The sequence below is a fragment of the Leucoraja erinacea genome, chromosome 14 (assembly GCF_028641065.1).
Source record: "Leucoraja erinacea ecotype New England chromosome 14, Leri_hhj_1, whole genome shotgun sequence".
Classification (NCBI taxonomy): Eukaryota; Metazoa; Chordata; class Chondrichthyes; order Rajiformes; family Rajidae; genus Leucoraja; species Leucoraja erinaceus.
The window spans coordinates 3072547-3086874 of NC_073390.1; the positions used below are offsets into that span (position 1 = coordinate 3072547).

The following is a 14328-nucleotide window of genomic DNA, read 5'->3' on the forward strand; positions in this document are numbered from 1 at the left end:
GAAACTGGATACTGGACTTTCTAACCAACAGACCCCAGTCTGTGAGGTTAGACAAGCACACCTCTTCAACCCTCACCCTGAACACCGGCGTTCCTCAGGGCTGTGTGCTGAGCCCCCTCCTCTACTCCCTCTTCACCTATGACTGCACACCTGTACATGGTACTAACACCATCATCAAGTATGCAGATGATACAACGGTGATTGGCCTCATCAGCAACAACGATGAGTCGGCCTATATGGAGGAGGTCCAGCTCCTAGCAGCATGCTGCGCTGACAACAACCTGGCCCTTAACTCCAAGAAGACCAAGGAGCTCATTGTAGACTTCAGGAAGTCCAGAGGTGGCACGCACACCCCCATCCACATTAACGGGACGGAGGTGGAACGTGTTTCTAGCTTCAGGTTCCTGGGAGTCAACATCTCCGATGACCTCTCTTGGACCCACAATACCTCTACTCTGATCAAGAAGGCTCATCAGCGTCTCTTCTTCCTGAGGAGACTGAAGAAGGTCCATCTGTCTCCTCAGATCCTGGTGAACTTCTACCGCTGCACCATCGAGAGCATCCTTACCAACTGCATCACAGTATGGTATGGCAACTGCTCTGTCTCCGACCGGAAGGCATTGCAGAGGGTGGTGAAAATTGCCCAACGCATCACCGGTTCCACGCTCCCCTCCATTGAGTCTGTCCAAAGCAAGCGCTGTCTGCGGAGGGCGCTCAGCATCGCCAAGGACTGCTCTCACCCCAACCATGGACTGTTTACCCTCCTACCATCCGGGAGGCGCTACAGGTCTCTCCGTTGCCGAACCAGCAGGTCGAGGAACAGCTTCTTTCCGGCGGCTGTCACTCTACCTCAACAACGTACCTCGGTGACTGCCAATCACCCCCCCCCCCCCCGGACACTTATTTTTTTTTTTTTTTTATTCAAATCGTTTGCTATGTCGCTCTTCAAGGGAGATGCTAAATGCATTTCGTTGTCTCTGTACTGTACACTGACAATGACAATTAAAATTGAATCTGAATCTGAATCTGAGATCCCAGTGATCTAAGAATCTAAATCCCTGCCTCCTGCACCAGTTCCTCAGCCACACGTTCAGGTCCCGTATCTCCCTGTTCCTGCTCTCGCCAGCATGAGGAACTGGAAGCAAACCGGAGATAACAACCCTGGAGGTCCTGCTTTTCAGCATTTTTCCGAGCTCTCTAAAGTCATGCTGCAGAATATTCACCCCCTTCTTTCCGACATCATTTGTGCCGATATGCATTACCACTTCCGGATGTTCACCTTCGCCCTTGAGGATTTTCTGCACTCTGTCCGTGACACCCTGGATTCTGGCACCAGGAAGGCAGCACACCATCCCTGCATCCCGTCTGTTGCCGCAGAAATCCCTGTCCGTACCTCTCGCAATGGAGTCTCCAACTACAATGGCGTTGCCTGACGTTGGCCTCTTTGGTTTTGGCTCAACAGCCCTTTTTGCTTCGCAAACAGTCCGCCGCTCAGTGTGATAACGTCTTCTGTCCCGTCAGCTTCTAAGCGGGTGGACCTGTTCACAAGAGGTACAACACCCGGGGTTGTACCTCTTGTTTTCCTTCTCTCGTTTTACTTCTGTCCCCTTATTAATATCATTGGAGCTTGACTATCATTTAACTATTTAGTAAAATGTGTTCACATCTGTGCTCTTATTAGTATTTAAATATAACTGGAAAATTGGTCTCAATATACTGTGTGGAAAGAGTCCTTCAGCCCACATCAACCAGTGATCACCCGTACACTAGTTCATTACTACACCAAGTACAAATTACAGAAGCTAATTAACCCACAAAGCTGCAACTCATTACAATTGCTCCACATTCTTAAATATCTATTCCTACAGCAACATTTCATCATCCTACCACAGCCGGAGAGCTGATCTACTATATAGGGTGATTTCACGAAAGGTCACTGGAGCGTAGATCCGCACCCACGTGACCGAAAATCTGAAGTGGAGTACATGCTATACATCCGGTACATGTTAGTGAATGGGAAAACACGCACTTTCACACCCGTTAAAAACATCGAAAACGGCCAGTTTTTGAGCTGCAATTTACTGTGCCAGTCGGGGTGACCGTGAGGCACAGCTACCTAAATTTACAGTCCAAAAAAAAAGATAGAAACTAAGGTAAATTCAAGAGGGAGCTGAAGGTGTAAATCCAGCGGAAATGTTTATCGGACATTTGCCATGGAGATTTAAAGATCCAAAATATCGGGAATTATAGCGTTTGCTCGCTGCATTTCATCAAAAGTGAGGCATTATTGACTTTTTTATCTTTATTGATGAAATGTGTATCTACACTCCAGTAACCTGTCGTGAAATCACCCTATACCCCTTTGGTGACCTTTGCACTATCCTTGATCGGATTTTGCTGGCTTGACCTTGCACTAAATGTTATTCCCTTATCTTGTATCTATACATTGGAAATGGCTCCACCGTAATGTATAGTCTTTCTACTGACTGGATAGCATGCAACAAAAGCTTTTCACTGTACCTCGCTACACGTGAACAATAGACTAAGCTAAACACCCTAAAATTAGTCAACCATGTATCTGACTAGCTTCACTGTTGAAACTACATTTCCAGTCACCATTCAGGACATTATTTAAAATTCTTCTACTTTAACACGTGGGGGAAATGTGTTGGATGTAGAAATTCTCTTGTGCTAAACATTTGTAGTGTGTACACATTAATCCCAAATTAAATTCTATTTGTAGTGCAAGCAGAATTGCTACTAAAATGTTCTGCGCTTTATGTGCATGATTGTTGAAATTTGATCTCTGGACTTCAAGCAGTGACTGTGCTGCAATTACAACATGTATCACTTCCAGTTCTGGGCAATAATTGTTTTGGTATTCTTGTTTTGCAGGGAATACTTATACAGGAATTATAAAGAATATGAAGCTGTTTCATACTAAACTCGGCCACTCGTACAAATGCAAAAGCAAGCAGGTTGTGGCGTTTTCAACTAATACTTTGCAAGTTTTGTTGATTGATACTCAGCTCCAGGCATTCAACATCCCCGGTGGAACATTTGGTAAAGGTAAGATTCTAATCTAACCTTTTTAGGCAGGAAATTGTTAAAATGTTTTTATGAATTTTACTCCCTCAATTTTCCTTTGAAGATGTTTTCACTGAGGAAAAACTAGTTCAACTTCATTCTGTTGACTACTTTCATGAAATAGTATATTAAAGCTGAGGTACTTTTGATTAGTAAGAAAAAAGATATTCCTATCCTTAAAGTTTATCACCAGCACTATCTGCTCCATTGTCAGAATGCAAATTATACTTGAATTGCTATTCATTCCGTTGTATGTTTCTAAACATGAAATATATCCAGTTTTATCATAAATGTATCCCTTGTATTTTTATAAGGAACTAATTTATAATTACTGATAATATGTTAGTGCTTACAATTTGAGTAACTGATTTTTTTTAAAGATTACTACCACTTTCTGATCCTTTGATACTTGCACAAATTGCTACATTACCTTTTTAATTAGTGTCCTTGTACTGCAATAAAACTGAATGTAAATGTATTTGATAAGCTGAAGAAAAAAAAATATTGAGCTCCATCAATGTTGAATTTTTTGGGCTTGTGAAAAGGACCAAAGTCTGGTGCAAAGGATTGCAGAAGTTCTGGTCTGCTCATTTTCATAATGGGGCAAATTTGTCTTGAGGTGACCCAAGACCTTGGGCAGATAAGAATGCACTTGCTCGAATACTTCTGTGATAATTCTTCTGAGTTTACTACTTGCGGTTATCCCTCTTGCCAAACAAAGCTTGCATTGGGGGGAAAAAACATTTAAATGTACCCCCATTTTATTTAGAGTTGGGGGAGGAAAAAATTCAGGTGCCATTTAGTGTTAGAATTACATGCCCAGTCAGAACCTATTTGAGCTCTTGTTTTCTATACGTGTTTTTTAAAAATTGTATAATTGTCGTCATTTGCACTAGTTGGACAGTGGTTTGAACAGATGTACATGCACAGTTAACTTCTGAAATCCAAAGTTGTCCATAACTTTTCCAAACTTCACAACACTAAATATCAAAATTCTAACTTAATTGCATCCAACGAGGTGATGTTAATCAAGATTGAACCTATCAAAATTTAAGGTTTGTCTAGTGTTTATGGCTAAGTTAACTTCTGGGTAAAATAGCTGTGGAATGTCTACTTTACACAGGTCCCTGATGCCCATGAATAAATCTTTAACTCAATTCAATTCAATTCAATTCAACTTTAATGTCATTGCACAAATACGAGTATGGGTACAACGAAATGCAGTTTAGCGTCAGTCCGTAGTATAGTGCAATATAGAAATAAAAATAAAAATACAGAATAATCAAACTATAATTGAACAATGTGGACGGAGAGACTGGAGAAGTCTATCGGCGGGACTCCGAGTTCAGCAATGTGATGGTATTATTGTAGAAGCTGTTCCTCATCCTACTGGTACGAGACCTGAGGCTCCTGTACCGCCTCCCTGATGGGAGGAGGGCAAACAGTCCATGGTTGGGGTGGGAGGGGTCTTTAATGATCTTCCCGGCCCGTCTCAGACACCGTTTTCGGTGGAGGGCATCCATGGCAGGGAGCGGGGCACCGATGATGTACTGCGCGGTTTTCACCACCCGTTGTAGTGCCTTCCTGTCCACTACGGTGCAACTGCTGTACCATACCGTGAAGCAGGTGGTCAGGATGCTTTCGATGGTACAGCGGTAAAAGTTGGTCAGGATCTGGGGGGGACAGGTGAGCTTTCTTGAGCCTCCTCAGGAAGTAAAGGTGCTGCTGCGTAGTTGCATAGTTACTGTCAGTCAGTGGCCAGGAGCAAGTCAAACGTGGTGCTTGGCAACATTACTGGATATGTTTGTAAATGTTAAAGGTTGTGATGTAGCGGGGATCTGGGTTTAATATGATGTGGGAATTTGCTGCAGTGCTCCAGTTTCCCTCTCCATCTCCGATTCATTACTATAATTTGACAATTCCCAATAAATTGGACAAAGTGGCAAAATTCTTTGCAGTTGAATAAGGGGGGAAATGGGACAATGATTGCTTAACTGGAAGTTGGCTTGGGTAGAATAGGTTTGATGGCATGTTAGACATCTACCTAGGAACGATCGATTTAAAACTAGGCCGATCGTCTGGAACTCTAAGCTGTTTTTGTATTAAAAGGCAATTTACATTTTATCTTAAAGTACTTGAAAGGCAACCTTCTGATTATTTTACCTCTATTCTGTAACTTGCTTTTGTTACCTGGAACATGTTGAGGCATTGGTGAATTTGTTATTTTTGCAAGTGTCAAATGGACCACATTGCAGTGGAGACTTGAGCAATCCTTGCATCATTCTTTTTCATGATTTCCAGAATATGCCTGACTTGAATTGACTAATTATTCCTAATGGCTGATTTCTGACTCTGCTTTTAGAAGGAAAATGTGCAGCAGATGCCGAGAGTAAAGTACTTCCAGTGTTAGTGGGAATCGGTTTGACAGGATTGGTCCTAACTGTGGTTGTTATCTATACAGTTGATAGAAGAAAGACATCTGAAGGATATGAAGCAGTATAAAACTGATTTTTTTTTTTCCCAAGCACAAACACTGTGGAAGAGATTCTACCAATGGCATTCTCCCTTTTGATCTGCAGCACTTGTAACTTTCTTTCAATTGGCTTTTCTGTTCGCCAGTATTGTAGTAATTAGGGCATTTTTGTCTTTAAATGGTTCCATGATTTCAGCTGTGGGCAGATATGCAATTGGGGTTTTTGGCAGCAACTGTGTTGGAATGTATGCTGATATTTGCATAAATATATCCATATTTGTATATCTATTTGAATAAAGTTTTTTACCACCAGTTTATGAAAAAAATTAGGATGGCCAATTTATGTATTTGCATATTCTTATACTTGATGTATTAAGAACTGACATACTTTGCTGATGTAATATTGATATGCTGTTGACATTTGGGAGGGAGAAATGTATAAGATGACTTTCTAAATGGCACAGGCTTGATAGAGTAATAAATACAAAGTGACATGGCCAGTATAATAAAGTGCTTTGTTTTTTTTAATATTCTCCTGTGGGTCGTAAACCAACTGTTTAGGTTAAATGATTGCTTTTATTTTAGCATCTTGTAAATGCTTCAGTACCAACAAGGAACTTGCTTCTTGAAGGGGCAAACGCGTATAATTGCAATCAAGAAGACTTGAAGCTGAATCGATCTGCTCATTAAACTGTTACACAAATTCTATTTCCTCATTGTCGTCATATTCCTCAATCCTCTTTAGTGCTCAAGTTTAGTGATTTTTTTTTTTTTTTTAACTTTATTTATTTATTTTTTTAATCGAGTTAATGAAACTATTTCAGAACACATGCCTCTAAAATGAAAAATGTGCTTTCACAGAAGTCTGTAACCAAAATATCTATTGTAAACTGAGATGATAATCCCCATTAATACTTCGGTCCAGACTTCTAAATGGCTTATTGATTAGGATAGATAACAATCGTGCAATTTTTCGTACAGACTCTCCACCCATGGCTACTTGCTTTAGGAGAGAAAATACACATCCAGATTAGCTTTAAATTTGTAAAAGTAGATTTTACATGGGATGACAGAAGTCTATATAAATCTGCTCTTATTGTCTTCCTTTAAAAAAAAAATAACCATTAGAATTTGTTTGAAACTGTAGCTAATGATTTTGTTTTTCTCTCAACACCTCTTTGTTAGAAACTATCTAGTTTTGCAAAACATCCTGTTAACGATTGCTGAATTAAGTGTATTTTTCAGAATGCTAGCAAAAAGCAGTTACAGATTTTCTGACTACCTACCCTAGTCTCATGAGGTTCTATTTCTATCAACCTCAGCAGCAGAACAAAACAATCCATGTTTGTCTAGCCTCTCCTTCTAGCCAACAATCTTCCTGATGGAGCCAGAGGAGGAACTGAAGGAAAGCCACATTAGGCAGTAAATGGTGTTGGATAGGCTGATGGGCCTGAAGGCTGATAAATCCCCTGGGCCTGATGGTCTGCATCCCAGGGTACTTAAGGAAGTGGCTCTAGAAATCGTGGATGCATTGGTGATCATTTCCCAATGTTCTATAGATTCTGGATCTGTTCCTGTGGATTGGAGGGTAGCTAATGTAATCCCACTTTTGAAGGAGGGAGAGAGAAAACGGAATTATAGACCAGTTATCCAGACATTGGTGGTGGGGAAGATGCTGGAGTCAATCATAAAAGATGAAATAGTGGCACATTTGGATAGCAGTAACAGGATCGGTCTGAATCAGTATGGATTTACGAAGGGGAAATAACCATATAACAATTACGGCACGGAAACAGGCCATCTCGGCCCTTCTAGTCCATGCCGAACACTGGCTCTCACCTAGTCCCATCTACCTGCACTCAGACCATAACCCTCCATTCCTTTCCCGTCCATATACCTATCCAATTTATTTTTAAATGATAAAATCGAACCTGCCTCCACCACTTCCACTGGAAGCTCATTCCACACAGCCACCACTCTCTGAGTAAAGAAGTTCCCCCTCATGTTACCCCTAAACTTTTGTCCCTTAATTCTCAAATCATGTCCTCTTGTTTGAATCTTACCTACACTCAATGGAAAAAGCTTATCCACATCAACTCTGTCTATCCCTCTCATCATTTTAAAGACCTCTATCAAGTCCCCCTTCTGCGCTCCAAAGAATAAAGACCTAACTTGTTCAAACTTTCTCTGTAACTTGGGTGCTGAAACCCAAGCAACATTCTAGTAAATCTCCTCTGTACTCTCTCTATTTTATTGACATCTTTCCTATAATTTGGCGACCAAAATAGTACACCACACTCCAGAATTGGCCTCACCAATGCCTTGTACAATTTTAACATTACATCCCAACTTCTATACTCAATGCTCTGATTTATAATGGCCAACACACCAAAAGCTTCCTTTACCACCCTATCTACATGAGATTCTACCTTCAGGGACCTATGCACAGTTATTCCTAGATCCCTCTGTTCAAATGCATTCTTCAATTCACTACCATCTACGTCCTATTTTGATTTGTCCTGCCAAGATGTAGCACCTCACACTTATCAGCATTAAACTCCATCTGCCATCTTTCAGCCCGCTCTTCCAAATGGCCTAAATCTCTCTGTAGACTTTGAAAATCTACTTCATTATCCACAACATCACCTATCTTAGTATCATCTGCATACTTACTAATCCAGTTTACCACACCATCATCCAGATCATTGATGTACATGACAAACAACAGTGGACCCAACACAGATCCCTGTGGCACCCCACTAGTCACTGGCCTCCAACCTGACAAACAGTTATCCACCATTACTCTCCGGTATCTCCCATTCAGCCACTGTTGAATCCATCTTGCTACTCCACCATTAATACCCAACAATTGAACCTTCTTAACCAACCTTCCATGTGGAACCTTGTCAAAGGCCTTATTGAAGTCCATATAGACAACATCCACTGCTTTACCCTTATCAATTTCCCTAGTAACCTCTTCAAAAGAGGATTAGTCAAACATGACATGACAAACAGGTCAAACATGACCTTCCAGGCACAAATCCATGTTGACTGTTCCTAATCAGATCCTGTTTATTCAGATGATTATATATATTATCTCTTAAGTATCCTTGACTATCATGCTTCTAGCATTTTTTTGAGAGTGTTACTAGGAAAATGGACAAGGTTGTAGTGTACCTGGACTTTCAGAAAGCATTTGGTAAAGTCCAACTTTGGAGATTAGCGGATAGAATTAGGGCACATGGTATTGGGGGTAGAGAAAATTGGTTGGCAGACAGGAAACAGAGGAGGGATTAACGGGTCACTTTCAGAATGGCAGGCAATGACTTGTGGGGTACCTCAAGGCTCGGTGCTGGGACCGCAGTTATTTACAATATATATTAATGATTTAAGTAACTTTAGCAATTTTGTAGACGACACAAAGCTGGGTGGCAGTGGGAACTGTGAGGAGGATGCTATGAGAATACAGAGTGACTTGGACAGGTTGCGTGAGTGGGCAGATGCATGGCAGATGCAGTTTAATGGGGATAAATGTGAGGTTATCCACTGGTAGCAAAAACAGGAAGGAACGTTATTATCTAAATGGTATCAAGTTGGGAAAAGGGGAAGGACAACGGGATCTGGGGGTCCTTGTTCATCAGTCAATGAAAGTAAGCATGCAGGTACAGCGGGCAGTGAAGAAAGCGAATGGTATGTTGCCCTTCATAACAAGAGGAGTTGAGTTTAGGAGCAAAGAGGTCCTTCTGCAGTTGTACAAGGCTCTATTGAGACCACACCTGGAGTATTGTGTGCAGTTTTGGTCTCCAAATTTGAGGAAGGATATTCTTGCTATTGAGAGAGTGCAGCACAGGTTCACACGGTTAATTCCCGGGATGGCAGGACTGTCATACGCTGAGAGAATGGAACGGCTGGGCTTGTATACTCTGGAATTTAGAAGGATGAGAGGGTATCTTATTGAAACATAAGATTATTAAGGGATTGGACATGCTAGAGACAGGAAGCATGTTTGTGATGTTGGGGGAATCCAGAACCAGGGACCACCTCTTTAGAATAAGGGGTAGGCCATTTAGAATGGAGATGGGGGGGAGGGGGGCGGGGAATCACCCGGAGTTGTGAACCTGTGGAATTCTCTGCCTCAGAAGGCAGGGGAGGCCAATTCTCTGGATGCTTTCAAGAGAGAGTTAGATAGAGCTCTTATAGATAGCGGAGTCAAGGGATATGGGGAGAAGGCAGGAACGGGGTACTGATTGTGGATGATCAGCCATGTTCATAGTGAATGGTGGTGCTGGCTCGAAGGGCCGAATGGCCTACTCCTGCGTCCATTGTCAAAGACCATCGAATTTTATTGCATTTGGATTTGTCAGATTGGGAAGGTACAGAAATGAGAGCTAATCTGTCTGAAGGTGTACATTTAAGGGGGAGAGGGGGGGAAAATAATAGTTGCTGCCAATCTTGAAGTGAATCGGGGAAAGCTCAGCAGGTTATCTCACATTTGTGGAGTGTGGAAAAGTTAATTTCATTAAGTTATAACATTGACATTATAATTGATGACGTGTTCCTTTAACTTGGTAGATGCTACCTAATCTACTGGGCCTCCATAACATTTCAATATTTCCTTGTCCATCCACTCTGTGCCAGTTTGCAAGGCAATCCCACACTGCCATTAATTTTCCCTGGATCCTATTCTCCCTACATTCCAATCAATTCCCTCAGCTTCTACCACTAATTATATGGGGCCCAATTAACCCACCAACATACGCACACATTTGGTATGTGAGAGGATACCTTTTTTGGTCAAATAAAATGTGCTACACTGTCTGTACCAGAGGTCAGGATCGAACCTAGGACACTGGCCCTGTGAGTGGACACTGGCTGCTCTACCAACTGCACAACTCCACCACCATTTAATTCAGATGTCCCATGACTCTTCCACCTCCCACTTCAGGCATTGTCACTACACTCCATCACGTTATTCTTGTTATCTACTACAATTTAATTTGCATGTTCTCTAACTATCAGGTTGTTAGCATAATTCTTCAGTTTTCCATAGAACATAGAATAGTACAGCACAGGAACGGGCCCATAGGCCCACAATGTCTATGGCGAACATGATGCCAAGTTACATTGATCTAATCTGCCTGTACGTCATGCATATCCTATTATTCCCTGCACTGCCACATGCCTATCTAAAAGCCTCTTAAAAGTCATTACCCCATCTGCCTTCACCACCACGCTTGGCCACCCCCTCCACTCTCCATGTTAATTATCTCCATTAAATTTTCCCACCTCTCACCTTATAGTGTTGGACATTCCCACCCTGAGAGTAAGGTTCAGACTGTCTACCCCATCTATGCATTTCATGATTTTATACACCCCTATCAAGTCTCCCCTCAACCTCTGACATTCCAGAGAAAACAATGCGTTTATCCACCGTTCCTTGTAGCTGAAGCCCTCTAATCCAGGCAGAATTCTGGTAAACATCCTCTGTTCCCATTCCAAAGCCTTTACATCCTTCCTGTAATGGGGCAACCAGAACTGCACACAATGCTCCAAAATTGGCCTAACCACAGACTTATGGAGCGGCATTACGACCTCCTGACTCTTATGCTCAAAAGGCAGACATACCATATGTCTTATTTACCACCCTGTCTGCTTGTGCCACTTCCTTCAGTGAGCTATGAACCTGGACTCCAAGATCCCGCTGCATATCAATGCTCTTAAAAGTCTCACCATTAACTGTCCCCTTACATTCAACCTCCATAACTGCAACACCTACTGCTGGCCTACAGGGAGGAGGTCCAGCACTTAGCAGCATGGTGCGCTGACAACAACCTGGCCCTTAACTCCAAGAAGACCAAGGAGATCATTGTAGACTTCAGGAAGTCCAGGGGCGGCACGCACACCCCCATCCACATTAACGGGACGGAGGTGGAACGTGTTTCTAGCTTCAGGTTCCTGGGAGTCAACATCTCCGATGACCTCTCTTAGACCAACAATACCTCTACTCTGATCAAGAAGGCTTACCAGCGTCTCTTCTTCCTGAGGAGACTGAAGAAGGTCCATCTGTCTCCTCGGATCCTGGTGAACTTCTACCACTGCACCATCGAGAGCATCCTTACCAACTGCATCACAGTATGGTATGGCAATTGCAGAGGGTGGTGAAAATTGCCCAACGCATCACCGGTTCCTTGCTCCCCTCCATTGAGTCTGTCCAAAGCAAGCGTTGTCTGCGGAGGGCGCTCAGCATCGCCAAGGACTGCTCTCACCCAACCATGGACTGTTTACCCTCCTACCATCCGGGAGGCGCTACAGTCCTCTCTGTTGCCGAACCGGCAGGTCGAGGAACAGCTTCTTCCCGGCGGCTGTCACTCTACTCAACAACGTACCTCGGTGACTGCCAATCACCATCCCCCCACATGCCACTTATTATTATTTATTCAAATCATTTGCTATGTCGCTCTTCCAGGGAGATGCTAAATGCATTTCGTTGTCTGTACTGTACACTGACAATGACAATTAAAATTGAATTTGAATCTGACCTCATTTGCAGGGACTAAACACCATCTGCTGTTACTCCACCCATTTCTGCAACTGATCCATATCCCGTTGTATCTTCTGACAGCTTTCCGCATAGTCTGCCTGTGGTAATTTTGGCATAATTTGTCATGTCCTATATTTTGTTTAGATACTTTTGGCTTGCACAATCAGATCAGTGAACAGTAACAGCCATGACCCAGTACAATTGGATGTGGATCTTAACATGGCCAAGGGGGCAGTTCTGTACAGTATGATTCTTAAGTTCATGATGGTGTAAGAAGCATTTTGTTGTTGAGGAATATAAGTTGCTGCATCTGTGAGACAGAAGTTTTATTAACTGTGCCGCCACTTTCTTCCACGCCATTACCTGATCAGATTTTAAAACAAAGCAACAATTTTGTTTTGTGTACAAAGTATATAAAGTGCTGGGCTGCTCAATAATGTGAGCATCGCAATTTAACCCCAAGTGAAGCTACTGGAGACTTACTGTGCCTGATCATCTTGCTCCCTATTAATTAGTCATCATTCCTAGTTTTCTTGTTTCTTTTTCTCGTACTAAAGTATGAAGGATAAGCCAGTTGCACATTGAAAACATATATTTTTTAAATTTGTGGTTTTAATTAAATTCTGGGGCCACAATCTACAGTTTTCTACAGTGTAGGAAGAACCTGTAGATGTTGTTTTATACCGAAGATAGACACAAAATGCTGGAGTAACTCAGAGGGACAGGCATCTTGGAGAGAAGGAATGGGTGATGTTTTTGGTCGAGACCCTACAGATTGAAGAAGGGTCTTGACCTGAAATGTCACCCATTCCTTCTCTCCAAGATGCCTGTCCCGCTGAGTTACTCCAGCATTTTGTGTCTATCTTCGGTCTAAAACAACATTTGCAGTTCCTTCCTACACATGATGTAATTTGGACACATTACCTAGAAATTCAGACCAGATACTGGTCCAGTTACCTTATATGTTCATCTCCCAGTCCTGGTAAATTGATGAAACATTAACAAACATAGAAAATAGGTGCAGGAGGTGGCCATTTGCCCCTTCGAGCCAGCACCACTATTCATTGTGATCATGGCTGATCATCCACAATCAGTAACCCGTGCCTGCCTTCTCCCCATTTCCCTTGATTCCGCTAGCCACTAGCGCCCTATCTAACTCTCTCAATCCAGTGAATTTGCCTCTGGCAGAGAATTCCACAAATTCACAACTCACTGGGTGAAAAAAATAAATATTCTCATCTCAGTTTTAAATGGTCTCCCCTTTATTCTTAGACTGTGGCCCCTGGTTCTGGACTCCTCCAACATTGGGAACATTTTTCCTGCATCTGCTTGACTAATCCTTTTTAAATTGTATCCATTTCTATAAGAACCCCTCTCATCCTTCTAAATTCCAGTTAATACAAGCCCAGTCTTTCCAATCTTTCCTCATACGGCCAATGAATCCTGCACGGAATATATACATATTTTTTACATTGAATAGATGGAAATGTCTGAAGAAACCAAACACAATGTCTGTCCATTTCCTCTCATCAATGCTGTCTGGCCCACTGACTTCCCCTTCACCATAAGAAGCATCCCGAAACATCGCCTATCCATGTTCTGCAGAGATGCTGCATGACCCGCTGAGTTACTTCAGCACTTTGTGTCTATTTTTGTAAACCAGCATCTGCAGTTCCTTGTTTCTCCAGCAGATTACTTTTAGCTCACGGTTTAATATATTTATGTTTAATTCAGCAGGACCAATGATTTATAGTCTGCCCCATTGATTTATTATGACTTCAGGGATACTTAAAAGTGATAATGTTTTTGAGTGAGAGGAGTGAGACTAAACATAGTATTGTAACATTGGAGGTAGCTATCCAGTCCATTGTCATCTCTGGCTCCTTACTGAGTTATCCAGTCAGTCGCATTTTCTTTGTCCTTTTCTTATGGCTCTGCAATTACTCTGTGAACTACTGATCTATCCTGTTGAAATTTGAATTAATTTTGTCTCGATCATTTCAATTTTGATCAAATTATGATTCTGTTCCCAAAACCATCTGCTTCAACCAGCTTCCTTGTTTGTATCCTATCCCAACCAGTCTAAAAGCTCTAGTTGATTTGATAAAAGTGCACATGATCGGCACATTAGAGGGCGGGGACTCTTTCCTTTTGCAGAGAAGGCCAAGGAGAGAAGTATTTTTTATGAAGTATTTTGTAATATAAAAAAAGATCTGAAATGAGGGGA

The 14328-nt window shown here is 42.1% G+C and overlaps 1 protein-coding gene across 2 annotated transcripts in view; it reads left to right on the forward strand.

Annotated features, from left to right (window-relative positions):
• lamp3 (lysosomal associated membrane protein 3) overlaps positions 1-14328 on the forward strand; it is a 43153-nt gene that overhangs the window by 17441 nt on the left and 11384 nt on the right. The window contains exons 5-6 of one of the 2 annotated variants that reach the window (XM_055645383.1): positions 2896-3069; positions 5450-6263. In XM_055645383.1, the coding sequence (XP_055501358.1) occupies positions 2896-3069; positions 5450-5589 (314 nt within the window). In that variant the 3' untranslated portion in view covers positions 5590-6263. Of the gene's footprint in view, positions 1-2895; positions 3070-5449; positions 6264-14328 lie in introns of those variants that run through there. The other variant, XM_055645384.1, reaches the window with a different exon arrangement.